The following is a 27,923-nucleotide window of genomic DNA, read 5'->3' as shown; positions in this document are numbered from 1 at the left end:
ACCGGACCCCGTTCCCACCCTGCCACGCCAGGCAGGCACAGTGGCTCTGCCCTGGGGAGGACGGGGCACCTCCTGGCCGCTCCCAGGGTGGCCGGGACCAGCCGCTTTCCCTCCCTGTTTGCTTTCAGGGTGTTTGTCTCTGCTGCTGTTCAGAGCAGCCGGGAGGTCAGTCTCATACAGCAGCAGTTCAAGGAGGTGCAACGGAGGAGGGACGGGGGAATATTTCCGGCTCCCCCACCCCACAGTCCTTTCCTCCCGCTTTTGCTTCACGAGGCACTTGAGGTATTTTTGCTCTCCTCTCTTTCTCCTCTTGCTCGCGTCCTCATTCCGTCTCCACCACCAGCTAAGCCTTGGCTCCCCGGGCTCTCTCTGGCAGGTAGGAGGGAGACATGCCCTACCTGTACCAGAGCTCGAAGCCGAGGCCATCTGCGCTGCCCGGGGCTGCGCGGGCCACCCACAGCTCGGGGAAGGGCTACGAGGAGCTGAAACAGGAGTGCCTGCGCAGGGGGGTCCTCTTCGAGGACTCCGACTTCCCCGCCTGCAACTCCTCGCTCTTCTTCAGTGAAAACCCACCAATTCCCTTCATCTGGAAGAGGCCTGGGGTGAGTGTGCCGTTGTGTTCTCTCTTCACACCGTGCCAGGAGTCAGGCACCGCTGTGCTTCAGGATTGCTCCAAATGTGTGGAAGGTTCAGGGAGATGTGGAGGTGAAGTGTTGGGGGGGAACCCTTCCCATCTCAGGGGCAGTGGCATAGCATTGGGATATCACTCACAAAGAGCTCAAGCTGCAGGATGAGAGCTGGAAAGCTTTACACCATTTTTCAGGTGTAGCTCTTTGTATAGACACACTTATGCATGTGTATTTATGTGCATGCATAAACAACTCATAGTCAGCCTTCTCTCCTGCATTATTGCCAAACAAAAGATGACAATAAGAGGACATGCGAGGAATTAAGGGTAAATACATTATGATGATGTTCTAACTTTGTAAAATTGAGTGTTGTCAATGTAGGAAATTCATAATTGAGGTTAAACTTAAAAAAATTCAAACCTTTTAATTTTTAGAGTATGAGTCTTACAGTTACTTACTCACTTCCATCAGGAAACACTGAGAGATTACGAATACATGCCATGGTTACTGAGCCATTCAGCAGTAGCCAAGGGCTCAATGAGTATCTCTTAATGCATCTTGCATAACAGTCATTAATAACACAGCAAGAGCCTGAAGCTTCACTAGTCCCATGCTCTCAGATCACAAACCCAGCATCACTCCAGGTTCCTTCTCCCCACTTCACTCTGTAACTAATAACCACAGAAAATCTGTGGCAACATTTCATTTTTTTGCTAATGACTGATGTTTATTCTCTCTTTTTTTCATAATCCGAAAGGTTCTTCCTTAGTAGAAAACTTTCCTTTGGCGACACTGATGCCAAGGGAGAAAAAGAACAAAATAAGCTTAAAGAAGTGTTTAAATTTTGCCTTATCTTAATCCACAGTGATAGACGTTCAAATGCCTCAGCATTTGATAGTTAACACAGTGCCACTACAGAGCAGAATTAAAGCTATTACTCCTGGACAGGTTTCAGTTATGAAAAAAACACGAGATCCCTCCACATGGCAAGTGCAACCCCCACAGGCATTGCTGCCTGCCTTGCCTTTCTGTGCTCCAAAAGCCAGGTGGGCTGTGGGGCTGCCCCTCCCAGTAAGGAGGTGGCTGTGAGGGTGAGATACTTTGGATGTGGTGACTCTGGAGTGCTGTGGGGCATCAAAAATGCAAGTGCCTGCAACAGTAAATCATAAAGAATGGTTTTCCTTTGGCCAGCCATTGGGTGCTAGTTTGCCTTTTTTTCCATTTGGGCTTCGTAATAGTTAAACTTTTATGTAAAATGTGACCAGGAGTGGTTGAGAGCTTGTGTGTCCATGTGTATGGTAGCCAAGGGTAGTGGAGAACGGTCTGTCTTCAGGATCTCTGTATGCTGAACTGGAAGAATTTCCAGGACAAGTAAGTTACCTGAAATGGCATCTGCCTTTACGCTCCAATTCCTACCATGCACTTTTGTGAGCTGCACAGTGAGAAATAAAACTCAGGGGAGGCTGAGAGGATGTGTAAGGGCAGAGTATTAGTTATGCTCTTCTCTGGCTCCTTAGCATTTAAGGTAAACCTTAAGCATTTAAGTTTCATCTCAACTGTCCATCAGGACCAGCACCAAAATAGAGGCATTGAAAAACAATTTCAGTTTAACACGTTTTACTTTGCAAGATATAGGCCTGGAGCCTGTGCCAGTTTAGGTGCCACAGCTCAGCTGGTGAAGCTGTGGTGCTGGAGAGGGTGAGCACACGAGCACGGCCTCTGTGTAGGGTATCTGCATTCAAACTGCCTTTCATGGTGACTGGTTTTTACTGCCTCTCCCACCAGTATTTTATAGCAGCTTAGGTGGAGCATAGCACAATACATGCAGGTCATTGCAGGGACAAATAGTGTAAATCTTCTGATCTACAGTCTGTTAGAGTTTAATCTTTAGTAATGGGAGTAGAGAAGGCTTTCTCATTATTTTGACATGCACAGATCTAGGTATGCATGTTTGTATGCAGCATGAACAAGACCCTCAGCTAGTCCTAATCTGTAAATCTCCCATTGCAACTAGTAAGATGTGGGAATCTGCATCAGATGAATATCTGACTTTCTACATAAATTTCAAGTGCTGTAAGATGCAGAAAGATATTTAGTGATTTCATTTAGCAATCCCTTTTCTTTACAAATTAAACCTTTGAAACTGTACCTTATCAAAATTTTAGAATAATTTGCAGAACAGAAGACCCTTTTCTCATTATATTTCCCCTTTTTCCTTCCCTTCCCTTTCTTTTTTTCTTTCATACTTTCTATCTAAATTCAGCTGCTGTGATGAATTCAACAGCTCAGTGTCTGGGAAAGTTAGACATATAAATTGAAGAATGAAAAAAAAAAAAAAACCCAACCCCAAAATAGAAAGACAAATGAGTTTTACCCATATCAAATGAGTCTATGGTCTACAGGAGGAAGTAAGGAAGAAATACTCCTAATATGAACAGCCATGGGCAACTGGTATGACAGCTTTGAACCAGGCAGAGAAATGTAATAGAGGAAACCACCTAAACAGCTTCACCCCCAGCCTGTCTTAGGTCCCTATGCACTCCCTCTACCAGTGTGAGACAGGAGCAGGTGATGCAGTTTCTTTTCTTTTGAGTTGAAAGAAACACAGCTTTGATGTAGCATCAGGAGAGTCATGGGTCACTGTGTTTCATCTCTCTGAGGACTGCATGTCCCTACTTTTAGGCAATGTCCTCGTACAGGTGAATCTTTGAATTACTGTATGCTGTGTGTGAATGCAAGATCCACCTCTGGGTTTTGTCCTTTAGCTTATTGAAAGCCCTGATACATTATTAAACCATCCAATCTGAAAATCCCTTTAAAATTAATATTTTTTTCCAGTATCCACTCAAAAACTGTAGAGTATGTTTGCTTTCGTGTAGTAGAGAATGTGGCACGTGTCCAGTTAAAATCCTTCCAAATCCTTTTTATTGATTTTTTAAAATTATTTTTCTTTGCTCTAGACATATGAGGTTCAAAACATTTTTTCCATATGTCTGTTGCAGAGATGTGTAATGAGCAATGAGTCATAAATCTAATGTTCAGACCTATGTCAGTGGAAAGGTTTTTTATCTTGTCCTTTGCTAACACACAGAGTTTCTTGGTAACAGCTAAATACATTACTTGCAGTGAGAATTATGTCTCCTGGGAGCAATGGTGTTAAAACAAGGTAGGTTATTGAAGACCAGCTACTTTTTCAGGCATTGCTATATTAATGTCTAAAGGCAGTGAGCTATGGTTTTTATTGTTCATGTCCAGTCTCAGCAAGACTGAGTGTATTTAATAAGCAGGTGGGCCAGGTAAGGAGGAGCTGTTGTTTGATTTCCTTTTGCTCTACAGTCTGATGATATGACATTCTGTAGTACCTCCTCCCTGGGGCACCTGTGCCTGAGGCACAACCTGGCCACCACCTCCTCCCCAGCAAAGACAAACAAAAACTATGCAAACCAGCTTCCTCCTGAATATTGCCTCTGCACAGTGACCTTTGCAGGAGCAATGCTGTTTCACTGTGGAGAGTGCCCTGGCTCCAGCAGTGGCTAGCAGTAGGTGCTTCAGCAATAAATGCAGGAAGCTGAAAAAGACTATCAATACTCTGCCCTGTAGCCAGACAAAATACAGTGATATGAACTAAAAGCAGCTCAGTTTCATCTAGGCAAATGCAGGGATTAAATGACTGAATGTGTCATTCTGTTTTCCTCTGTCATTAATTTGTTTTATTTGCCACTTAGGCAGAAGGATCTGCTTCATGCCATAGGGTCTGCAATAATGTATAGGCCAGACTGACTAACTACAGGCATATTCCTCTAGTAATATAGTAGGTACTCTCCTCTTCCATTTTCTATTCAGTTCAATCAATTAAATTCAATTTACAATTCATGGGAGAAGAGAGGAATTCCTGTCACATTTATTGGTTTATTACTGTAATTTTTCTATCCAGCTGTGGTGCTAGTAATTGAGCTAAAACAGTCAAATGAATGCTTGAGAATTCCTTTAATGCCACCATGAGTACCAATCCCTCTGACTTCTGAGCACACAAGGGTGGGTAGCATTAGCTCCTCCTAAAAAGTAACGAGGCTGAAGTCTGCCTTTGTTGTTTGCTTTATTGAGGAGGAAATTGTCTCATGGTTGTCAAACACTGTATGTTCCAGATATTATGGGCAAGTAAATAAAAGGCTTAATAATTCGATTAAAAGTAAATAGCCAATTTTAGTTTTTCCAGCCATTGGGGGAAAGCAAGCTAACAAAAAGCCCTGTTAACCAAGGTTGTAGCCTAACATCAAGCTTCTGGACCAGTTTGTGCTATGATATTTTAACAATTGCCTACAGATGAATAAAGTTTGCTACCTTCTCATTAGCAGCCAACTAATTATAAAAAAATGAGGATAGTTGATTTTTTAATTGCTGTACACTGTAATTAATTAGCAAAGATTCCCCATCTAGTTCTTTGTGGTGGCTACACTGCTACAGGATAATATAGCTCAAGTGGCATGCAGGGTTTGTCAGCACTGGTGCAAGTCTAGGCTCAGAGTGATGGTGTTATTTTCCTGGCACGTTCTAAGTAATTTCTGTGTCTCTCTCTCACTGTTGCAGGACATTGTCAAAGACCCCAAGTTTATCCTTGGGGGAGCCACAAGAACTGACATTTGCCAAGGGGATCTTGGTGAGTGATTCCCCCTGGAATGTCTACCCACCATGAGGAGCAGGAGGAATATCATCACACATGAGGGCATGTTGTCCCTCCTGAACTGGTGGGAGCAGTGAAGCTGGAGGTACTGCCCATGCTCACCTGGTCCACAGCTACCTTTTGATTGTTCCCTCCCATCCCTGTCAGGGATTGTCTTGGAGCAGTGGGATTCAAGATCAGGGAAGGATCTCCACCTGAGGGTACTGTGAGGCCAAGGGAATCTTTTGTCTACCAGCACCTTCAGACTGAAGCATAGTCTGACCTGACTAGGCAGGGACACCCTTCTGGGGGCAAGTGGGCTGTCTTCTGGATTTCAAGGGGGGTGGTAGCTAACTGCCATAACATCTCCTCTTGCCCCTGCTCTTCTTGAAGGGAAGAAAATGAGTTTTTTTTTTCTCCTTCTCAATTGACAGGTGACTGCTGGCTATTAGCAGCCATAGCTTCTCTCACACTGAATGAAAAAACACTAGCAAGAGTGGTACCACTGGATCAAAAATTTGGGCCAGATTATGCTGGAATATTTCACTTCCAGGTAGGATGAATATCTGGCACAGCATAAACACATTTCCATCACTACATGTCATGGTTTATTTTGCAGTGGGGTTGCCAGATACTGCAGAGGAAACATTAAAAACGTATGGATTGCCGAGCTTACGCTGTTGTTCGTGTTTCAAGAAACAACCTAAAGACTACATCAACCTCCCACAGGCACACGCACACACACACACACACGCTCCTGGTCTGTGAAGAGACACATGGCTTTAGATATCATTTCACGTTTCCTGGACACACAAACCTCACTTAGGTTATAAGTCCTTAAAGGAGTTGAACTAGGATCTGTAATATGTATGTGTCTTAAAGGTGTCTTGAATCATGTGGTGAACACTTCTGTAGCTACATGAGTGATGTTATCCCGACAGGGAGCTGCAGTACAGGTCTACACTTTTAATCTTAGTCTTTTCTTAAGATAGATTACCCTTCCTAGAGAGCAGCCTAGCCCAGTAGAGTGGGAACAGATTATTTACGTATGTCTTCTAATCAAGCCTAACTTACAGTTAGAAATACTGAGACACCAGAATCCTATGCTCAGAAAAATGACATGTTGTCAGCAAATTCGTGCCCCATCCTTTCTAAACAGTTTTGGCAGCACAACGAGTGGCTGGATGTTGTGATTGATGACCGATTACCCACCTTCAAAGGCCGGTTGGTTTTCCTGCACTCAGCTGATCTCAATGAATTTTGGAGTGCCTTACTAGAGAAAGCCTATGCCAAGTAAGTCGCACTGCACAAACATATTTTGGTATTTGTACATATATTCTTCACAATTTGTTCATATGCTATTCACAATTCTAGTGAACAGTTTCTAGCCAGCTTTATTATTATTATTGTTGTTGTTGTTGTTGTTGTTTTGAAAGGGGTGGTTTACATTTGCTGCTGCCCTGATCTAAAGATGTCTATCTCTTGTGAGCTGGTCCAGCTTCCAGCACATCATTAAATACAGCCTAGCTGACAGCAATAGCATTGAATGAAAGCCTGAATCGTGCCATTTGAGTCTCTGCTGAGACCTCAATTGATCGTTCTGGCTAACTTTGCATTTTTAAATGCTTTGGCAGGTAGCAAGCCACTGACACATCTGACACACAGTAATATTCAGTCCTGGCCAACCAGACAACTCACACTAAAGAAAGAAAAGCCTCAGGCTTTAATGATATGGAGAAATGGATGAATTAAAAATGCATCTAAAAAGGAAAGCAGAATGATCTTAATACTCCTCCCATGTATCCTGGGTACATTTTAGGGTACTTATTTTGACTTCAATGCCATTGCTGCAATTTTACACACGTGCGAGAATGCTCTCAAGCATAGATATCTTCAAGGTTTTGGAAGCAATTCTCACAGTCAGCATATGTTTTCCAGGTTGAATGGAAGCTATGAGGCTCTGAAAGGTGGCAGTACAATAGAAGCCATGGAGGATTTCACTGGAGGTATAGGAGAAATGTATGATGTTAAGGCGGCTCCTGACAATTTCTATGAAATCCTAGAAAAAGCCCTGAAAAGAGGCTCAATGGTGGGCTGCTCTATTGATGTAAGTAAGAAATGGGATCTGTGTTTCTCAGTTTAGTTTTGGGGTTTTTGTGCTAAAAAACTCTACTTTTTAAAGACTGTTAAAATGAATGAAAAGTAGATGCATATGCACTTAACTCTTCCAATAACTATGAACTGGTATATATGTAATATTAATGTAGTCCTTAGTACAGTTTTTCAAAAGAAAAGAAAAAACTAATATCTTTTCAGTAGGTGATGTCCAGTGTATTTAAGGCAATAATGACAAGCAGTTGGTGGGAGTAAACTTTATTTTCTCACTTCTTTGGTCACTTAGCATTAAAATTGGCCATAGCTTTTCTGAAGGCTTACTGGTTCCAGAGACTACAAAATTGGGGGATTTTTCAGCCCTGAATTCTGCAACACTTGTCTTGAGTTCCCCCAAGTCCCCGTGACTTTTGGGGATCAGTGTGTTTGTTTGTAAACAGAGTCTGTGTCTTAGGATATTTCAGTTTTATCTCTCCAGTGACTAAAGCCTCCAGCTTTCACAGAGAAAAGGTTGCTGGTGGGTAGTACCTACATTGGTTACTTACACTGCTCTGCCAGTGTGTCAGACCTGTGGTAAAAGGAGCTGTCTACATGTCTTTAGCTTTCTGGTAAAAAATGCTTGAGCTGCTCAACAGCAAGAGTTTCTGTTCCTTGCTGACTGTGCTCAGCAGGAAAGGCAGTTCAGAAACAAGTGTGTGCCAGGTTTCTCCACCAGAATGAGCAACTGGAGAAAATGGTTTCTGAGCAAAGGCAAATTCCCACCAAGCACGAAATGTTTCATTTCCCTTTTGGATCCTTGTAACAAAGGCAAGGGAAGTGCCCAGGCTGGGGTAGAAGGAGAGAGGCTTTCATTTACCCTCTGACCAAAAGCCTCATCATTGAAAATACGGCCAGGCAGAGGGAGGCCTGTTATATCAAATCCATTGTCTGCCTGATTGAAAGGACGGCTTTTCCACAAACTTGCTCTTTCACTCCAGACTATACCCTCAACTTTGGGCTTCAGTGTTTTCCAATTTGAGTTTCACTCTTCCTCCAAAAGAAGCTTTGCTGCTTGCAAAGACTAGTTAAATATTTATTGGGATAGACAGAGAGTGTGATATTTGGCTGGCTGATGGGACCCTTAACCACCATCACTGTCCATCAATGTCTTTTTACAAGAATTGAGACCATATCAACACTTGATCTCAGTCTGAGAGCACTTTTTCCTATCCCTTAGCTGGCACAAACTATATCTGAATGGGAGTTAAGGATGAGATCCTGGAAATGTAGATGATGCTGAAACAAAATCATGGGGCAGAGAAGGAATTCCACCCTGGAACCACCTAATTTTTGCTCTGAGTAAACAATGCTTAAAAAAAACCCATATCATTTCCTGAAAGGGCCCCATTCCACCATCACTCCCTGCACTGAGCAGAAAGGTTTCCTGCTCATAGTACTGGTTAGCCACTGACCTCCCACCTGCTGCTTGAAAAGGACCAGGTGGCACCACTTGCGATCTCACTCTGAAGAGAGAGATTCACATATTTTTCCCATATTTCAGACCAGCAGTGCTGCCGAGTCAGAAGCCCGAACCCCCTTTGGCCTTATAAAGGGCCATGCTTACTCTGTGACTGGCATCGAAGAGGTATGTTCAGCAGTGTGGGGGGCAAGGAGAGACCTAGGGAAAAAATAAAGGAGTGTCTCCTCAGGTGACGGGGGAAGTTATGCTGGGGAAGTTACCCAAATTCCCATCCACCTTTCCCTCCTACATATCCTGTGGCAGTCTGCACCTTTTGCCCAGCTGTTAACACCACCTTGCCAAGCCTCTACATGCTGGGGAAGTCCTGCTCCCCAAATACTGACACTTGATATTTTCTCTATTTCCTTCTTCCTCAGGTGAGCTATCGGGGCCAGCAAGTGCAGCTCATAAGGATAAGGAACCCCTGGGGACAGGTCGAGTGGAACGGTCCTTGGAGTGACAAGTGCGTGTGCTGTCCCATACACTCTGGCCTCACGAAGGCCAAATCCCAGCTTCTGCTCCACAGATAGTTTTCTGCAGCCCCAGCTATTCCACTGAAAATTAAATCAAGAGTTTGCACATGCATAACAGTATTACTGCCATTCTAACTTGTCTCCCTCAGCATTTTCAAGGCAGTTCAACACAGGGATACTGGCAAGGTTGTTTAGCCCCAAAAGCCTAGCATTAGCACAAATTGTACATTAATACAAATGAGATAAGTTAATTTTAATAGACTCCCCATTGTAAGGTAAAATATACGAAGTACTTTCCCCCAAAATGCCAAGGCAGTGGAAAGGTTTATTTTGGAGGCCAAGACAGTAAAAACTTACAAAAATCTTACAGTGCTACAGACAGCACCGGGCCTCAGAGAAAAGGCCAACCTCCTGTTCACTCCTGGGCTTTATCATCGCTGACCCCCCCGACTCTCCCCAGGCCGCAGCAGCCCTGTTGCATTTCTGTAAGCATTATCTCTCTCTTCTCATATATCAAAGAGAGGGGCTGAGAATTTCCCTTGGAATGTGGGGGAAGGGAAAGCATTGAAACTGCCTTTGAGAAAGTTACCTTTTAGGCAGAAAGCCTTTCTAAGTGAAACTCTATCTCCTCGTACCAAAATCTTCCAAGAAAGAGTATTCTATCCTCACATCAATTCTAAAAATTATACATTTGGAGTGATCTTTTTGTTTATTTTTTACAAGCCTGCTGCTGTAGTACTTGTAACACAACATCCGTACTTTGTGTCCTACTGCAAATAACCTGAAACTGATATTGTATTACCCCCTCTAAACAGCTTATGAGTCTCTAGTTGCATTTACTGTTTAGGGTTTCTAAACACATCGGGAATAAGCAGAAACCTCTAAGGTTTCTACCTATATATAATAATATATGACCATTAAATGAGACCCTCTCCACGTGGTACCCACCAAAGTTGTGAAAGGACACAAAAACACACAACAAGATTAGTCTGAAAACCAGTCTGGTTTTACTTTCAAAGTTAAACAAAGTGCAAACAATACAAAATAAAAAAAAAAAAAGGTAGTAGAAAACGGCACTAAATTCCTCTCCAACATACGCTTTCCAATATATTTTTAGGTATATGCATGGCTTCATTTTTGTTTCATTTTCTTCTTCTGAGGTTTGTTTTATTCACACAGATGTACAGGAGAGGAGCCATAACCTGTCTGGCCCTTTAATATTCCTGAGACATGCAGTCATCTGTGGGACTACTTTGTATGTCCCTGTCCTTAGCATGACTCAGAAATAAATGAAATATGTCCACAGCAGCTCTGATTCTTTGTTATCGTGAAGAAAAATATGGATAATTGGCATATATAATGACTGCTTAAATCTGAAAAAGACACAGAGGTTATGATCAGGACAGGCATCTACCAATTTGTGCTGTTTATTGAAAAGGCTGTCTCTGCAAAGCAAAGCTCTGACTCTGCACTTGGGAAGCTTTCTGGAGTTCAAGATGCAGAGGGGCTTGCAGGTCAATACAGGAAACTTTATTAACATTTTGCAGTGGTTGCTGGAATTAAAAACCTCAACACAAGGTGCCTGCTACTCTCTGTTTGTTATGTCAGATTGGAAATGTAGTAGGGCACTTCTGGTTTTTTAAAAAAGCTTTATCAGGTTTTTTTTGGTTTTGATCTGCCACAGCTGGTGTTGTAGGGGTGTTGGGTGTGGCTTACCAAAATCTTGAGGTTTATGATTAGCCGTATTATATCCAACCTGAACATCTGACAGCAGTCTCAATTCTGAATTCAGGCAATAATTCAAGACTGTTCTGGAGAAGCTTTGGGATCTTTGACCTGGTCCTGCTTCCAGCTACATTAGTTGGGTCTCTGTGACCATGAGTGTCAGCAGGATTGGGAAGCCTCTTAAATGCATCTGCATCTGTGTAAGCTGTACAAATAAAATACATTTGGAAGAAGAACAGCCTGGTTCTATGCCCAGACAGTCATTCTGAGCCAGGGAAAACTAATTGCCACATACCTGTAATAAAGCTTGGTTTTGTTTTCTTGCAGCTCTCCAGAGTGGCGTTCAGTCAGCCCGTCAGAGCAGAGACGCCTATCTCAGGCAGCACAGGATGATGGAGAGTTCTGGTAAGCCACAGATTTTTAAAGTGTGTGATTCTAGTCAGAAATCAAGGTGCAAGTGGCCAAAACAAGCAATAAGGAAGAAGTCTCTGTGTGAGGAAATTCTGCCTAAGTTTCTGTCTAAGAGAGGGCAGGTAGAATGCTCACTTGGTTTTTTGTGTGTTTCATGTGTGCCCGTATCTATTTTAATAACAAAAGTCTTCTAAGCTCAGTTTAGTTAATGGCATTAGTATATTTCAAATACTCTGTGTATCCCATGAATGTAATATCCTTTAAATCCTTCCTGTGAACAAAGTCAGGCTATACAGAAGGGAGCATTGTATTGTATTGTATCAACTATGAAATGCCTTCTGGAAGAGAAGGGAGTCCTGAGAAGCAATACTACTAATTGCAGAAAGTAAAAGAACACCAAGATATGTGTGAAATTATGGAAAAATTGAAGAAAAGATGAAATGAAAGGGAAAAAACCCCTACAACATGGTGGAAATTGCTTTAGAAGTGTGAAGTGTTCTTCATGCCAAATTCATGATCTCAGACAGAGCAGATGGCTGACTTGCACATGATCCCCCACTATATCAGCCACACTGTGAGCTACTGACGATGTGTCTTATCACATTTTCTAGGGCCAGATGCTCATCTCTTTTACACAAAAGTAAATCTAGAGAGGAATGCAGTGCTGCTATTCCAGATTTGTCCTGCAAGTTAAACCAAAGTTCAACTTCAGTCATGAAAAGTTATTTGAGATAGATAATATAGCACATTAAGTCCTATACTGTAGCACATAAGAGCTATCCCAAACTTTGATGCCTCTGGAGGGAGGAAGGTACAGTGGCTGCTCCATTACTGTATTTTTATATAGGATATTTTGAGTTATTTTCTTATTGACATTGCAAATGCAATAGGGCATTTCCAGTCTCTCCAGAAAGCTTTTGTGTTTGTTTGGGTTTTGGGTTTTTTTCATCTGTTTTTGACCTGGCTACAGCTGGAGCTTGTGGGGTGAATGAAAAGGAGACAAAGACTTTACATGGAACCCAAGTAACTCCGGGAAGTCTCTCAATACAGGGCATAATTTAAAGCCTGACTCTGTAATGGAGGTAACAGTGTGCAAGTAGGCATCAAATGGATAATGAAATTTGTGAAAAAGTCATTTATTCAATGGAGCTAAGCTGAAAGTTAAGTAAATCCTCAGAAGGCAAATAAAAATTTATGAGTTTGAACTACTCAGACAAGTGCTGCCTTTCATCATCCTGCACCTCAACCATTCAGATCAGAAACAAAAGCCATTGGGACTGAAATTTCCACTGAAGGGATTAAGTGGACAAAAATCATATGCAAAAGATAAGAAATGCTTCCAAAACCAGTCAGACAAGTGCAATGCCAGTTAAACTCTCCACCCCATCCATCTGACTTATTTTTCTTAATGCTTTTTGACTTCTGTGTGTTTCTCTAAGGAGTGTTTGCCTCTTTGCCCTCTCTAAGCCACACCTTGATGGTTTCTGCATCAGGCTTCCCATAAAGACTTTGCATAAGCAATAGTGTGTCGTATCCCTAAAGACATTAAAATTATCAAATGAGGAAAGAGATGAACGTGTACTCCTCTACAGCTGTGCTGCCTTTTTGCATTGACTGAAAACACTCAGATAATATGACACTTACCTTGCATGGGATAAGTCAGTCAAGGCAGGAAACATGATCTGATAAGACCTTTTGTCCCTTTTTTAGTTTGGATTTGTGAGAACTGAAGAAAATCTTCATACTAACATGCTTAGGTCCTGTTAGCTCATTAACTAACCCAAAGATATTTTGGCTACATATTGGCAGTTCAGATCAGTCTTGTCCAGGTGCTTCAAACAGATGTGAAGAGATATCTTGCTGCTGGCTAAGAAATCAGCTTCTCAGTCACCCTAGTCCCTTCCCTCCTGAAATCAGAGGGTCGGAGTCTTCTCTTCCTTTCATAAGTACAAACCCAGAACAGCTCTAGAGAAGTCAGAACAGGTGTTATACCTCTTAGACATCAAATCTAATCTATAGAGTACAACTCCTTCATCTGCTTTGCAGCGCATTTCCAAAGAGCCCAGAATTGCATAGTGTTACCAGGAAATGGAGCCACTTAGAGACAGATTTTGCTGTGCTGCCCCTGCTTTAGTGTACGGAGCATCAGAGTGAGAATTAGCTGTGCCTAAGGCCAGCAATACATGGGAATCACTGACAAGAAAGAGGACAGAGCTCAGGATAGCAAACCCTGCTGTTTCTTCCCACACCAAAACAAAGTTGTAAAATGGCCCATAGCAGGTGTAAATTAATACCACCACAGACATATATTTCTTGTGAGGAAGAAAAATGAAACTAGCCATGTTTGATGAGCCACACTGGGGGCTGGCTGGGTCGTATCTGCCACTGCTGTATATAAACTCTGCTCTTGGGGGGCTTCTGCTCTCTTGATACTCCATTTTGTTGTTAGGCACCAGCCACAGGACAAAAAGGATAGTTATAGAAGTTTGTTAATGGGGAGATTGATTTCTGTATGTTATTTCTATAGTCCATGGAGATACAGGGGTTCTTATTGATAGTGATTCAGAGCAGAGAACACATTGGATGCCAAATTGCCCTCTGGAAGGCCTAATACCTCCACTCATTTACAAAGGGAAGTTCAGCCTACCAAGGCTGCCCTCAGTCTTATAGCTTATGGTCCTCCTGTCCTTACAGTGCAAATCATGCAATCTGCTGTCTCTCAGACAGCTTCGCTGCTCTGTTCCTTTTGCTCGGGGCTGTACACCGTGCCCAGTGGTGCCTGGCTCTGGCTGTCCCTTCTCTTGGCTGTTTGCTGAGTCCTGAACCAGGCTCATTGGCCAGCAGGACTGTTGGTATCTTTTTGCCCTTCTGCTTGCTAGATAAAATCACATGGCTTATCTGCTTCTTGGTATGCTGAGCAGTCTAGTTTCATTCAGCCCAACCTAGCAGCTCAAAACTACCCATATTGTGACATTTGCTTCCTCCTTCCCATGGCCATGTATATGTCTCCACATTGGGTATAAAATACATGTAGTGTAATCTACATGAAACAGTAGCAGACAGCAGTGTCTATGCCACCTTAAAGGGCAGGTTGGAGCCATTTCTAAAGTCCAAACACACTTTATCTGTCATATTTGGTGTATGTTTTTGCTAGGACAACATCATAGGCACCCATAGAGGAGGGGAGGGTGAACAGTTTGAACCTAGGAACCTTAGCAGAGACGCAAACGTTACTTTAATTGCAGTGCAGATTGGTAATCATACCATGGCTTGACTAATCCATCACCATGTGACCCTTGTAGTGCTATCATTGTGGCTGACATTGAACACAGAGATTACTTGTTTGAAGACTTAGTTCCTGCACATGTTTGATATCCTTTGGTTGGATATTCAACTATACAAGTGCAACCATTGAGGCCAGGATGGTGTTGGTGGAATAACTTGTGCCGGTGTCACACCCATTTCATCTTATACTCAATTGTAACTGAATAAAATCAACAGAGTTATAGTGTAAAAAGAAAAGTGTAAGAGATGCAGACAAAAATGGTGCTTGTGCTTTACACCACAGTGAGTGAAAGCTAGTTTATCTCCTGCTGTATGCTGGCATATATCCATGGTCACCACAACTACTCTACACGAGCTGATGATCTGGCCCTAGAACTCTGGGGAGTAAATACTTCCGCTGGCATCCTTCACTGAAATGAATGACTGCCTGTTCCTTTCCATGTCTTTCACTCAGGATGAAGTTTGAAGACTTCAAAGTGCATTTTGATAAAGTTGAGATCTGCAACCTGACTCCAGATGCCCTGGAAGACAACACTGCTCACAAGTGGGAAGTGACCATCCACCAGGGGAGCTGGGTCCGAGGATCCACTGCAGGAGGATGTAGAAATTTTCTAGGTAGGTAGATACTAGTTTGAAAATGAGAAGCAGGCACAGAAGTCTTTACCCACCCTCAGCTATCTCTCCAGTTACACTGTCACCAGAACCATTCCACCTCCTGTGATTGGATGATTTGGATGAACAAACCAAGAATGACGAAACTCAAACCATGGGCTTTATGACTCGCTGATTTGAATGAGTAAACCAACAATGACCAATGAGGGATAAATGTTCATATGGTCTCACTTGAGACTTTGCAGTACAAGAGTTGCTTTCTTTGCTCTCAAGTTCATTGGATCTGATTTACCTCTCATTGACATTTGCAGGAGCAGGACTAGGTCCAAATAAGTCAGTTCAACTGCAGCAGTAAGTGTAAAATGAGACAAAAAATCCAGCTCAGCCAACATGTTTATGTGGCTCTGAAGCAGTGTCATGGATCTGAACTGTGTTGCTGCAGACTGGCAGCAGCACTGTGGAATCATTGTAGCTATATACTTTTAACAAAATCCCATCTGACAATGTTATTTAAACCATGGTAACTTAATAAAGAACTGGGCGTAAAATCTTTTTACACCTAGTTCCATGAAGGACTTTGGGATTTGGCTTATTTTCTGCAAAGCTTAGTGGAAAGAAGCTAGTGGAAAAACTAAGTTTGAGTGAAACCTCAGCTTAATTGTCGTTTTTCATCTTTTTTTTGGTCTTTTTTTTTTTTTTTTTGGTCATGGTGGTTTATTATTCTTGAGGCAAAAAATTCTCTGATGTTCTTTACATTGGCAGAGACTTTCTGGACAAATCCACAAATCAAGCTACATTTGACAGAGAAAGACGATGGACAAGATGACTGCACATTCATAGCAGCCCTGATGCAAAAGGGCCGCCGCAAACTCAAGAAACTTGGCGCTGAAATGCTAACCATTGGCTACTCTATATATGAGGTGCTCTATTGCTTTTACAGTGCAGTAGCCGCATTATCGGTATTTGAATCTTTCTCTGGGTTTTTATCCCTTCCAGTCATCATGTATTTTTAGGGCCCTTGCTCTTAAAATAATCTTCTCAGTGATGCCAAGCCCCATGGAGGATGGAGTCCTCTCAGAGGAGGATTTAGGAGTCTGTATGGGGCCATGGGTTCCCAGGATAGACTCCTCAGGCCCATGATTCTGTTATTCCCTGCCTGGCTCACAGAGAGGAGATGTTGCTTCTTCTGAGCCTCTTGGGGCACATTACACACAAGGATGCCTGTCACTGAGTGAGATTGAGATTGGCAAGTCTGTTGTTACTGCTCTGTGACACCTGTCTGGGATGGTGACATTTAACGACAGGGAATGTATAAGTAGAAAGACAATGTCCCAAAGTCATCTGAGACTGCCTTCTGTGTGGGAAAGCACACTGGTAATAGATCCTTGCTGTAAGGTGGGAGCTACATTGCTGTGAGCACCTGGGTGAGGGGATGAGAGTCAGGATCACAGTGGGGAGTGAGTGTCAGGAGGGGTTTGCCTTTGTGATTAGGAAAGGGGCAAGTATAGCCTCCAGCACACCCTGGCCAGTGCAGCATTGCCTCTTGTCTCCTCCTAGAGCCCCGGCAGAGATGGACACTTGGACAAAGACTTCTTCAGGTACCACCCCTCCAAGGCCAGGAGCAAAACCTACATTAATTTAAGGGAAGTATCCAACCGATTCAAGCTGCCACCAGGTGATTACATTCTTATTCCAACCACGTTTGAGCCGCACCAGGAGGCAGATTTCTGCCTGAGGATTTTCTCTGAAAAGAAGGCCATCACTGAGTAAGTCAGCAACAAGCCCTGGGCCCTCCAGTGCTCCCTTGCACATGGGATTGGTGGCTGCTGGGGAGAGTCTGGCTGCTGGGCACCCAGCCCTACAGCAGAGACCTGGCATGGCAGGTCCTGATGGTTTGGGGGTTTTCTGCATTTGCCCATTTTTCCTAAACCTGACTTTTTTTTGAGAGGAGTTTAGGAGGTAGGGAAATAGGGTGTGCCATGGTGAATCTGCTGTAAGCTTCACAAGGAAGCATTGCTAGCTGCCTGATACTGTTTGGGAATCTGTGTATGCAGCAGTGTTTGCTTCCTCTTTGTTTCCTCCCAGTTTGTCTGAAGGACAATTTTATATTAAAAAAGGGTGTTGAGGAAAAAGTGTGTTCACAATGAATAAGGAATGTTATTAATTCTTTATCGTCCTTCCTAAATCTTCGTTCGCGAAACCTAGCCATGATGATGATGATGAATTCTTTAGCAGACAACAAGCAGAGCTGTGCTCTCTTGGAGTCGTGCTTAAAGTCTGTTTCAGGGGTTTATACTAAAATTTAAACAGTGCTAAAGTCTAATTTCGTGATGAATTTTATCTAAACTGAACCTGTTCAGTAAAAGAAGCCATTTTATCATTTACCTCTGGAAAATGCAATAAGCGAGCTTCCACCCCAAGCAGATGTTGAATGTCTTCATATACCGAATAAGGTTTTGTTTTCTCCAGGGATCTAGATGAAAATGTTGCCATTGATCTCCCTGAGGTAAGTCTGCAGACTGAAAATAGCAAGAGAATAGCTCAGCAGAAGCCGGCATACATTGCTTTTACTGTCTTTGGCTAAAACACGTTCATTTCACAGGAATGTTACACAATTGCCAGCTTTGTGTATGTCACTGAAGTATTCAGCTCTGCTGAATATGGTAAAAGAGCTGTAACAATCAAAATCATAATTGTTAGCCTTCTGCACCCACTTCAAGGCAGTCAGTGTCAGCCAGCATTAGAGGTGGGTGTCAGCCACCATGTGTGCAGTGAAAGCACACATTAGCACTGGAACTACATTCCTTTTGTATACAAATAACTTTATTTTACTTCTCAGTATCTTCAGGGCTTGAGAGGGAATGCTTACACATGAACGTACCTACTGAAATGAATAAATTCTTTTTGGTTTTGAATGGCTTGGTCTACCTGCTGAGCACTAATTGCAGCTGAGTCTGAGTCAGCTCCTGTTTAAGAGTATCCCTGCAAATAAACCATTAATTGTTGTGTGCCTTTCTGTGGAAACAAGCTAAGCCAAGATCTCATTTGTCCCTCTTTAGTAAAACTCTCCTCCAGGGACCAGCTAAACAAGTGCATCTTCATTTCTGGGATCTCAGGGCCGTGTTCAGTGGCAAAATAAATCTGTTCACCTGTGCCAGTGTCATTAAGGGACTGCATCCTAACTTGAGCATAAGGAAGTGGGAACATACATACGGTCATAAAATGTGTGAGCATCCAAGCAGTGTCACCAGGGCATTCTAGAGCGCACTAAATAGCACCCATATTGCATCTTCTATGGGTAGAGAAAACAAAGCTCTATTCTTTGCCTCCTGTGCTGTGCTGTTACCTTCTTTTTCCTCTCTCTGTCCACATGGTCACCCTGACCATAGCAGTGGCTGTACACTATTCCACTTCTGCGTTCATTGGTGTAGACTGAAGCTTGGACTCTATGCTCTCACAGCTGCACTGAGGCACTCAGCTGGCAGCCAACTGAAAGTATTTCTAGGCTCAGGATGGTGCTGGGTTAATATGCTGAAGTGCAGCCTCTTCTGGCTGGTGCTCTCAAGAAGAGTGAGAGGTCCCAGGATGATGCCACTGGAGAGAGCTCAGTAGAGCTGTGGTTGTTGGAGGACCAGGGAAACAGAATGGTGCAGGAGTGGAATGAGAGGAGAGGTGTTTTCCAGGATGGGTGCTCTTGTTTTTGATATGGCCGAGGCAATGGCACACTACACACTCACCCAGGTGAAGGAAACGAGGGGGTGAGACTCCTCTTGGGCAGCTAGATGACTGGGAGGCCTCAGATCTAGAGACGTTCAGGAGCATATGTACCCTTATTTTAAGATGTACTCTGGTCCACTGCACAGAGGGGCTATGTGCAGGAGAAATGTCATGTTTTACAATTCTCATAGTAACCTGCGTGGTTGGTGTTTCAGCCTCTGCACCCAACACCAAGCCCGGAAGAAACTGAAGAAGAAAAGCAGTTCCGGGCACTGTTTGAGCAGATTTCAGGAAAGGTGAGTGCACAACCCTTGCAGGTCAGAACAAGATGTAGAAAGAGGGGAAACTTCTGCTCCCACATAGTGCTAGGTGAAACAAAACTGACGTTTTTTGGGAGTAGTATGTTTAGTTGTAGTGTGTTGTTTGGGCAGCAGATGTCATCATGCCTTATGTCTAGGTGGAGAAGGGTGCAGTCCCTGGTGAGCAAGCAGGATGACCAAATCTAGAACTCAAAGTCTGAGGGAGCCTACCTGTTTTAATGTTCCGCTGCAGTTGATTTTTCTTTGAATCAGCAGATCTCCTGCAGACAGACTTATGTGCAGCAGCACTCCCTGTATTTTGCCAGTTCTTCAGTTTTTAGCCTTTTCTGGGGTTTGTATGGTTTTCTTTTCCTGAGCTACGACGAAGTACAGATGGGTGATGTTTGTGTTTTCTGAGGTTTTTGGTATGTTTCATTACAGAAACATTCAAGTGACAGATGCTTCACTTTATTCTTAATTTATTTTTTTTTTTTACGTTAGGACATGGAGATATCTGCAGAAGAACTTGAATATGTTCTGAATGCTGTACTAAAGAAAAGTAAGTGCTGATAACTTCTAAGTTAGGAGCTGTACAGAACTTTATAAAAGCTATAATTAAATTAATTTGCAAATAGAAAAATAAAGGCTGTGCTACAATCCCTGCCTCATGTCCTCCAACCAGCCAGGGCAGAGCCAGGAAAACATCTGGTCCATGATCTAACCACGAACTTGCCCTGCCTCCAGCAAGATCCATGTCAACTCAGCGAGGCCGGCTTTCTGTTGCACTACTGCTCTGCTGGGAAGAGACAGGCACTGACTGGGCTGCAACTTTTAAGACCTTGATGTAGTTCATGACCCTGCTACAGGCCTTTTGTAGAATGGGAAATCTGTTACTCTCTAAACCTTAACTCCTGATTTGGACAGGACGATATTTCCTGTCATGTCTTCAGTGGATACATCTTCTGTCTGGCTATGACTTCTCTGTAGTGAGAGCTGCCTTCATCTTCCAGTGCACAGGTCCTCCCACAATGAGGACTAATAGTCAGCTATCTCTGCTCATGAATCCTGTTTTCTACTTTCAGTTCATAAAAGACATCTTTGCCCAATGACTTCTTTTCCTATTATTGTTCTTTTTCAGCAAAGAACATCAAATTCAAGAACTTAAGTCTCATTTCATGCCGAAATATCATTTCTCTTATGGATGTATCCTTTCAAATAAGTGCTTGTGAGGCTAAATGAATACTGAGTATAGTTGTCCATAGCATTACCTGTCATGGGTATCAGAGATGAATTTGGTAATGTCATGGCAGAACATTACCCAAAGGAAAAAATATGTGAAAGTTATATCTTGATTTTTATTTTAGAAATGTGCGGTTAGCAATTTCAAGACAGACTGTTTTCTACTGCAGACTTAGGTGCAGATGCTTTAATGCTGAGCACCTTTAGAAGTAGATCTCAAGTTACTTCTGTATAGAACAGTGCACTTTTTCAAGCTGTGGTTTATCTGAAAAATGCCTAGAAGACATAATTCAAGTCTGTTGTCTGGAGAATTAAATTACCGGACAGTTGTGCATGTAAGTTATGGGTCAGAAATTAAGGTTCAGCAGAGTGTTCAGAATTGCTGATATCAAAGCTGTGGCTTTTTTGACAACAAGTCTAAAAACTGGAAAATCTGGTCTTTCAGCTAGATTCTGGGACTCCAGGAAACAGACATGTGGGCGAGAGTTATCTGTCCAAATTTAGGCATTTGTGGTGTAGGTGTCTACATCTAAGCTAGCTTTCTAGACTTCCTTTGTAGATAGCGAAAAGGACGGTGTAATTAATTGTTCTGGGTGTACCTAACTGAGGGATGCTAAATGACTACTCAGACATTAGATGAGATGAATCACAGCCCTGGTACTTCCCCACCAGATTCGTCCTTTGCAATGTTCTGGTGCCTGTTGAGTTTGCTTAATATGGCTTCTCCTCAGGTAGAGCTATTTTTGCAGTACGCTTTCCCAATAAACAATTTCGTTACATGTGAGACAAAACAGATAGAGTCCTAACAAAGCAAGTATCTAACATTTGGTTTAGGTCTTGCTTGTTCAGCTGAGATGTTCTTATCTTTTGATTTTGTTACTCCAGTCCATGACAGAGGTAACATCCTCTCAGACATTTCTAATAGAAAATCAAAACAGTCAAAACTTTATCCTGTTAAAGTTGTGTCTGTAATATTAAAATTCAGTGCAGACCAGTCACCCTGCACATGCAGTGAGAAACGGGGGACCAGTCCTAAATTTCCTCCCTTAGAAACCAAACCTCAGTAGGGAGCTGGTCCATGTTCACATCTCATCCTTACATGGTATTGGCACAGAGCCAGGGTCTGCACTTGACCCAGGAGCATGGCAGGAGTCCTAGGTTTACTATTTAGGATATAACTAAATAGTTTCCATGATTTGCAATGCTTCCAAGCAAATTTCTGCATAGTTTTGAACAAATGGGGAGGTATCTCTTCCTCTGCTTTGGAAGCACAAGGAATGCAGACACAACCACCCCATTCTGGACATGCTATTTGGAGCACAAGGACAAATGCAAACCCAAGTCAATGCTGGCAGAGTCTCTTCTGTGTCACATGCTACCGAATTCCTTGGCAACAGTCACCATGTTGCAGTGAGGAGCAGGGACAGAGTCCTACCTGACTCCAAGAAGAAAAGCCTGGCTGGGTAAAAAGACAGAGTCTTTGCAGAAGTGATAATGTTCTTGGGATCTGTGGGTGCCCTCAATAATGTCACTAGTGTAGATGCTTAAATAACAGCAGGCATTAACTAGACGCCACTTGACATGTTTTGACTTTTGTGAATGCTTGCTGAACTAGTGTCCTTCTGAGCGAGGGCTTTGTCCTAGCAAGATGGAAAAGGGAGGTGGAATGGGACCATTCATTATTTAGCATTTCAGAGCAGGTGCCCCGTCCTGCAAGTGAACTGTGCTTTGGAGGACATCAGTAACTCAGTAAAATAAGTCACTCACACTTCAGGAAGAGGAAAGGCCAGCCAGATCTAATCACTGTCTCTCAGAACTGTTATACAGACATTTATTTCAGGTCATAAGGACTAGATCTCACTAGCCTTACCCCACCACTCCCATTAATTTTTGGTTGAGCCATTGCAACAGAGTCTGGTTTCTAGATAAAAATACTGAATAGCACATTGGTTGACTAACTCCTTTGGGTACAGTTGCAATTTGTTTTAATCAGGTAATTTAATTCTCTGAATCATTTATATCCCATTTACATCCAAAGCTGTTCTTGCCTTAGAACAATCTGTCTTTCTTCCTCCTATGAAGTCTGAATTGCTCAGCTGTGTTTTTATATCACATAATGTTCCTCAAGTATCACAGCCACAGCCATGACTGAAGCTGCTGGAGCTATACATCATGAGAAATCACAATACCAATTTCAGCAGCACCATAGGCTTCCCAGTCAACTTTACATTTTCTGCTTGAAGGAACAATGCTGATAGGTTCAGACAGAATTTGGACCTTCTTTTAACAAGTCCTTTTCCTTAGTTCAGATTACCAGACCAGTGGCAATGGGAAACTGGAATTCAGTGAGTTCAAAGTTTTCTGGGAAAAAATGAAGAAATGGATAGTAGGTGACATTATTTATTGTATCTGTTTCTTCATTTCATGAGTTACTTCCTGCATAGTTTATTATGTATGTGCAGACAAAAATGGAGACAAGAGTGTTTACAAGCCATGAATTTTAACACAAAACAAATGTTTTAAAAGCATGGGGGCTTGTTTTGAATAGTCAAAGACATTCTTAGCTTTCCCTGATGCTAAACCATAATGGTTTTCTGGAAATAACAGAGATTTTTCTAAGCAAATCAACTATGTTTGGGATAAAGAATGCAATGGACACTAATAAGCAAGCCAATCAAAATGAAACTTAAGGAGTTTCCGTTACTGCTGTTGTGCAGAAGAAGAAAGTGATGATTCATGACTAGTGGAAACAGTGATTTCCTAAGTCACTGCATTTTTATTACCGATCTCTCAGGAGTCAACTGTACCAAAGTCTGGGAAAGTATTGATTCTAATTTTAAGCACATTTTCACTGTATATGGCAGTAATCAGGCAGTATGCAGAATGAGGCCACAGACTGAATATTCAAATACAGACATCATAATTATTTCCTTATGGCCATTAATAGGTTTTTCTGAATTTGTGCTTCACCAAAGCATTCAAAATATGCAGTTCTTTGTTTCTTGTCTAGTCCATCAGAGAAGGCAAACGCTTTTTCTGGGTACTAACGCCACATGTCTTTTTACAAAGGACATATTGTTTTTTAACAAGGGGGCTTGAGAAATCCTTGGGTCCTGTAGGAAGATTTGCAAGTATATTTGCTGGAAAATTTTAGGCTGAATGTGACAACATCTTTAAATAACTCATATTCCAAAGGAGAGTCATATTTGTTGTCTCATTGAAAGGATGTAATTTAACTCCAGCTTAAAAATTGTTTAAAATTTAGGATAAAAATTCAAACTGTTTGACTAGTTCTCTTGGTAGTACCATGAATGTGGCTATTCAGGTCTTTTATACCTAGAAGTAAATGAGTAAGTGACAGTCTTAGCTTCATGTTAAACAATTTGTCTCCAGTGTTCAGAATTATGGAGAAAAACTTAAAAGGAGATTAAGAGAATTTGTCAGTTTACAGTTAAAAGACAAAGAAAAATACATTCTTTCTAAATAACGTCACCTTTTTTTAAAGAATAGAATTTTTAATGAAGAGCAACTCATAATTTCTTAGCTTTTGGATTTGTCAGAACTTGTTTAAGTCACAATGACCTATTCATATGACAAAGAGAATTGAGACTGAGATTTGCTCCTCAGTTATAAAATCAGAGTGGATCTAGACCAAGGTCTTGTCAGCTTTCTTAAATGCTTATACTATGTAGTTAGAGAGAAACACCTTGCCTTTCCATGCCATATCTGTGCTCCCTTTCATATTCCAATACTGAGCTTCCCATGTGCTCCTTTCATAACAGAGTATCTTTCTTCAGTTTGACTTCGATAAATCTGGCTCCATGTCCTCTTACGAGCTTCGTGGTGCTCTTAAAGCTGCAGGTGAGACAAGCACTGCATTTTATCTGGCAGATCAGCTGTGGGTAAAGAGAACAGAATGCAATTACAAGGCCAAGTGCTCCTGAACACAGGGGAGGTTTAGACTCCAGAGAGGACCTGGGCACATTGAGCAGACTAATATTAGCCCAGGTATCCCCAATCCTACACGGCAGTCAGTCAGGGAAATCTTGAGCTCTGCTAAACTCAACATGTGCTTCTTCACAGTCCATCTACACTGAAGAGTTGAAGGAATAGTGAGTAAGATGCTTGTTAGGAAGAGCACTCACTGAATTAGTATTTCATCCCAAGTTATTTTTATTAAAGCACATAGTTTTGCAGAAATCCCTCCAAATTTCAAGAAGGCAGAATGGTCTCATACATCACAACAGGAATGGAATAGAAACTGCACTGACTGCAAAATTTCTTGTTCAGAGTTTATTACTCATTGCATGCTTAAAGACCCTTGTGGTCAGATTGTTTTCCGGAGGGATGTGTGCCCCAGAGTATCCTCCCACTAACTGGTTTTCAAGATTAGTTAACAGAGATATGTCGATTCCCCCCGGCCTACAAGATTGCTCACTTTTTCTCTGTGCGTGTGTCTTTGGGAAGGGTACCAACTCAACAACTGCCTGCTGCAACTCATTGTCCTCCGATACTCAGATGAACAGTTCCAGATTGAATTTGATGATTTTCTGAACTGCTTAATTCGCCTAGAGAATGCAAGTCGTGAGTATCTTCTTCCTCTGGAATTTCTTCCCCTTTGAAAGAAAAAAAGTTCCACTTTCGGCTGTTGTTGAGTGTGTTGCAAAATATCCAAGATTAAGTGTGTACATGACTAACAGAAAGGAGCTCTGTTTAGCATTTACTTTTAGGATGGCTTTTCTCCTGTAAAGTGAAAATGTTCTGCTGCTAATGAAAAATTTCCCCATGTGAATAGAACTTGCTTCACAAACTCTGCAGTAATGTAGAAGGCATGTGAAGAATGCTGGTAAAGTCCATGTTATAGCCCTTCTTGTGGCTCACTCGGGAGCTTAATTTGGGATCACAGAAGTTCAAGGTTCAAGTATTTCTTGTGCCTCATGTAAAGAGACAATTGGCATGCATTTGGGCAGGTATCTCCTGTACCTTTTAGGTAACTTGTCCACTTTTGGCTGCAGATATGTTTCCCTGTACATCAAGGCACCCTAGGTCTCAGTTTATTTGTGCACAGGGTCACACTCGTTCCGGAGCAGCAGTAGTAGAGATAGGTAAAATGGCTGGATATATGCTGAAGTGATCATTATTACAGCTCCAAATTCAAATAAAACACAACTCACTCTATGACAAGCAAAGTCAACTTTCTTGACTGATTCTTTTTTGTTTTGTTCTTCTCTTTACATTCTGGTTCAATCTGTAGCAATAGAAGTATTAAGATACTGAGAGATAAAAGTTAAATAAGGTATATAAAGAAATGCAAATTACTTGGCTTCATTTTGGAGAATCATCTAAATCTGACTGTTTAGCACAATCAGGACACCTCTTCCAGAAAAGTCCTGAGGTGAGACTTGCACAAAGGCCTTAAGTAAGCAAGACATTTCCTCTTGCAAGGACTTGCTTTGTCAGAGCAGCTACCAGCACCAAGCAATCCTAAGCAAGCCGCCTTTGCGCCAGGCCTTTCCTCTCCTTGGCATGGCCACTCGTCACTGTGGGATGGAGAGCTCGTGTATGAATATGAATGAGGTGTATTTATAGCACTGGTGTCCTGTTTTTCATTTCAGGAGTATTCCAAGCACTGAGTGTGAAAAACACGGAGTTCATTAACCTGAATATAGGCGAGGTATGAGCACAGATTCATAAACACTGACAAAATGATGGGGTTTCTCTAGAGCTTTGTCCTCTTGTAAGAACTGGAGTATTTCTGCATGACACTTCAGGTGACATCTGTGTCTGTGGGAGTGCAGAGGGTATCAGCCATAGGTTTCAGCAGGGCTGGAATTTTACAGCCTACACACTGATTACATCTCCTCCATGCTATTTCCTTCCTTCCTTGCCCTGTGGCATATTGACAGCTTCCCATATCCCTTTCTAGATTCTCTGCATTTTTTACTTCCTTAGCTGCCAGGTTTCAGTGGGGGAAAGGGGAAGGAGCCAGATGGGGAAGGGGGGATCTTTCACTCTGCCTGAATCCCCTACGACTTCATATCAGCCTGTCCTGTGCATATCCATCATCTGCTTCTTATACTGCTCAGCACAGGTTTTTTATTTCCTTGTGCTCTCTTTGTCTCCCTGTTGCATATGACCCATCTCTCATTTTACTAACTCAAAGCTTCCTGGGGTGAGGCACAATAAATTTCCAGGCAAAAGAAATGTGGGAGCCTGTGTGGACTGCTGGAATGCAAACGAAATCACTGCTGTTACCAGCATCTAGGAGTTGGAGAACTCTGCCTTCTTCCTTCCAAACACAAAAGTAAATCTGGCTGAGGTGTCTCTTTTTGCCTGCATGGGGTCAATTCAGAGAAAGGCACTGCTTTTGAATGTCTCTAATTTGGTGAAGGAGATGGGAAGGGAGAAAGGCCTGAAATCATTTATTGTACAATTGATCTTTCTTCTGATACTAGTTTATCAATCTGGCAATGAACATCTGAAGAAGTCTGACTTGGATGCCGGGAGTTTCTTGCAACATTGCTGCTCAGACTTCTGCCCCAACAGCTGAGGTCCCCATTACATGCAAACTTTACCGGGAGATTTCATGCAGAGGAACATGCGTGCTGCCCACCCTTTCTGACCTCCAGCCCTGTTGATGAGTTCAACAGTCAGATCACGTTTTTGTTTTTGGTAAAGCCTGATACTGGATTTGTCACTGGGATAGGGCACACATGCTTCTCAAGCTGACTGAAACTGATGTTCCTGAGTGACCACAGTTTTTATAAAATAGGATTGTATTCAGTTTCAGCACAGCACAGACTACAGTGATTAAAAGTCTTTATTACTGCTTGGCTACAGTTTGCTGTAAGGTTCTTTTGAAAATAAAAGCTGCACAAAACTTTGTTCAGTTTGGAATTTATTTCCAGGCATACTGTGTGGCTGCATAATGAGTACCCTGTTGTAGCCATATGAATTTCAGTCTGGTGAACTGTGTATAAAGGAAGATTAGGGTATGTATGGGTGAAAACTCACCTTTGAATAGTTTTGACAAAAGTCCCTGGTCCACACTTCCTTAGAAGAATGCTGGAGCTAAGATTTGACATTCATCACAGATTTAATTTAGGGAAAAGTTGTTGCGTCTCACCTTTCCTTAGTCCTTCCTCTTCTAACAACAAAGTTTCTCTGCTTCACACTTTGCTCTGTGGCCAGAGCATGTCCCATAGGCCAATCTCTGCAGAGTTGCACACACATTGTCTTCATCTTCAGAGAAACACATGGCCT

General features: G+C 42.3%; 1 protein-coding gene across 3 annotated transcripts; it reads left to right on the top strand.

The window, feature by feature from the left end:
* The first annotated feature begins 389 nt into the window (after positions 1-389).
* On the top strand, positions 390-27,243 carry CAPN9 (calpain 9). Of its 3 annotated transcripts, XM_027721366.2 has the most exons (20): positions 390-602; positions 5,217-5,286; positions 5,724-5,842; positions 6,449-6,582; positions 7,228-7,396; positions 8,942-9,025; positions 9,277-9,362; positions 11,425-11,502; positions 15,248-15,408; positions 16,168-16,325; positions 16,963-17,171; positions 17,875-17,911; positions 19,338-19,418; positions 19,923-19,980; positions 20,560-20,624; positions 22,978-23,046; positions 24,443-24,521; positions 25,128-25,244; positions 26,276-26,334; positions 27,116-27,243. In XM_027721366.2, exons 1-20 carry the CDS (start codon positions 390-392, stop codon positions 27,140-27,142), a joined length of 2,073 nt encoding a protein of 690 aa, XP_027577167.2. In that variant the 3' UTR covers positions 27,143-27,243. The 3 variants fall into 3 exon arrangements, with proteins under 3 accessions (XP_027577167.2, XP_039235461.1, XP_039235462.1); XM_039379527.1 differs by lacking the exon at positions 11,425-11,502; XM_039379528.1 differs by lacking the exons at positions 5,217-5,286; positions 5,724-5,842.
* The last annotated feature ends 680 nt before the right edge of the window (positions 27,244-27,923 follow it).

Source organism: Pipra filicauda, unplaced genomic scaffold (genome assembly GCF_003945595.2).
Source record: "Pipra filicauda isolate LSUMZ 115617 unplaced genomic scaffold, ASM394559v2 scaffold16_size7369187_pilon, whole genome shotgun sequence".
In the NCBI taxonomy this organism is placed as follows: domain Eukaryota; kingdom Metazoa; phylum Chordata; class Aves; order Passeriformes; family Pipridae; genus Pipra; species Pipra filicauda.
This window is presented reverse-complemented; position numbering and strand designations above follow the sequence as displayed.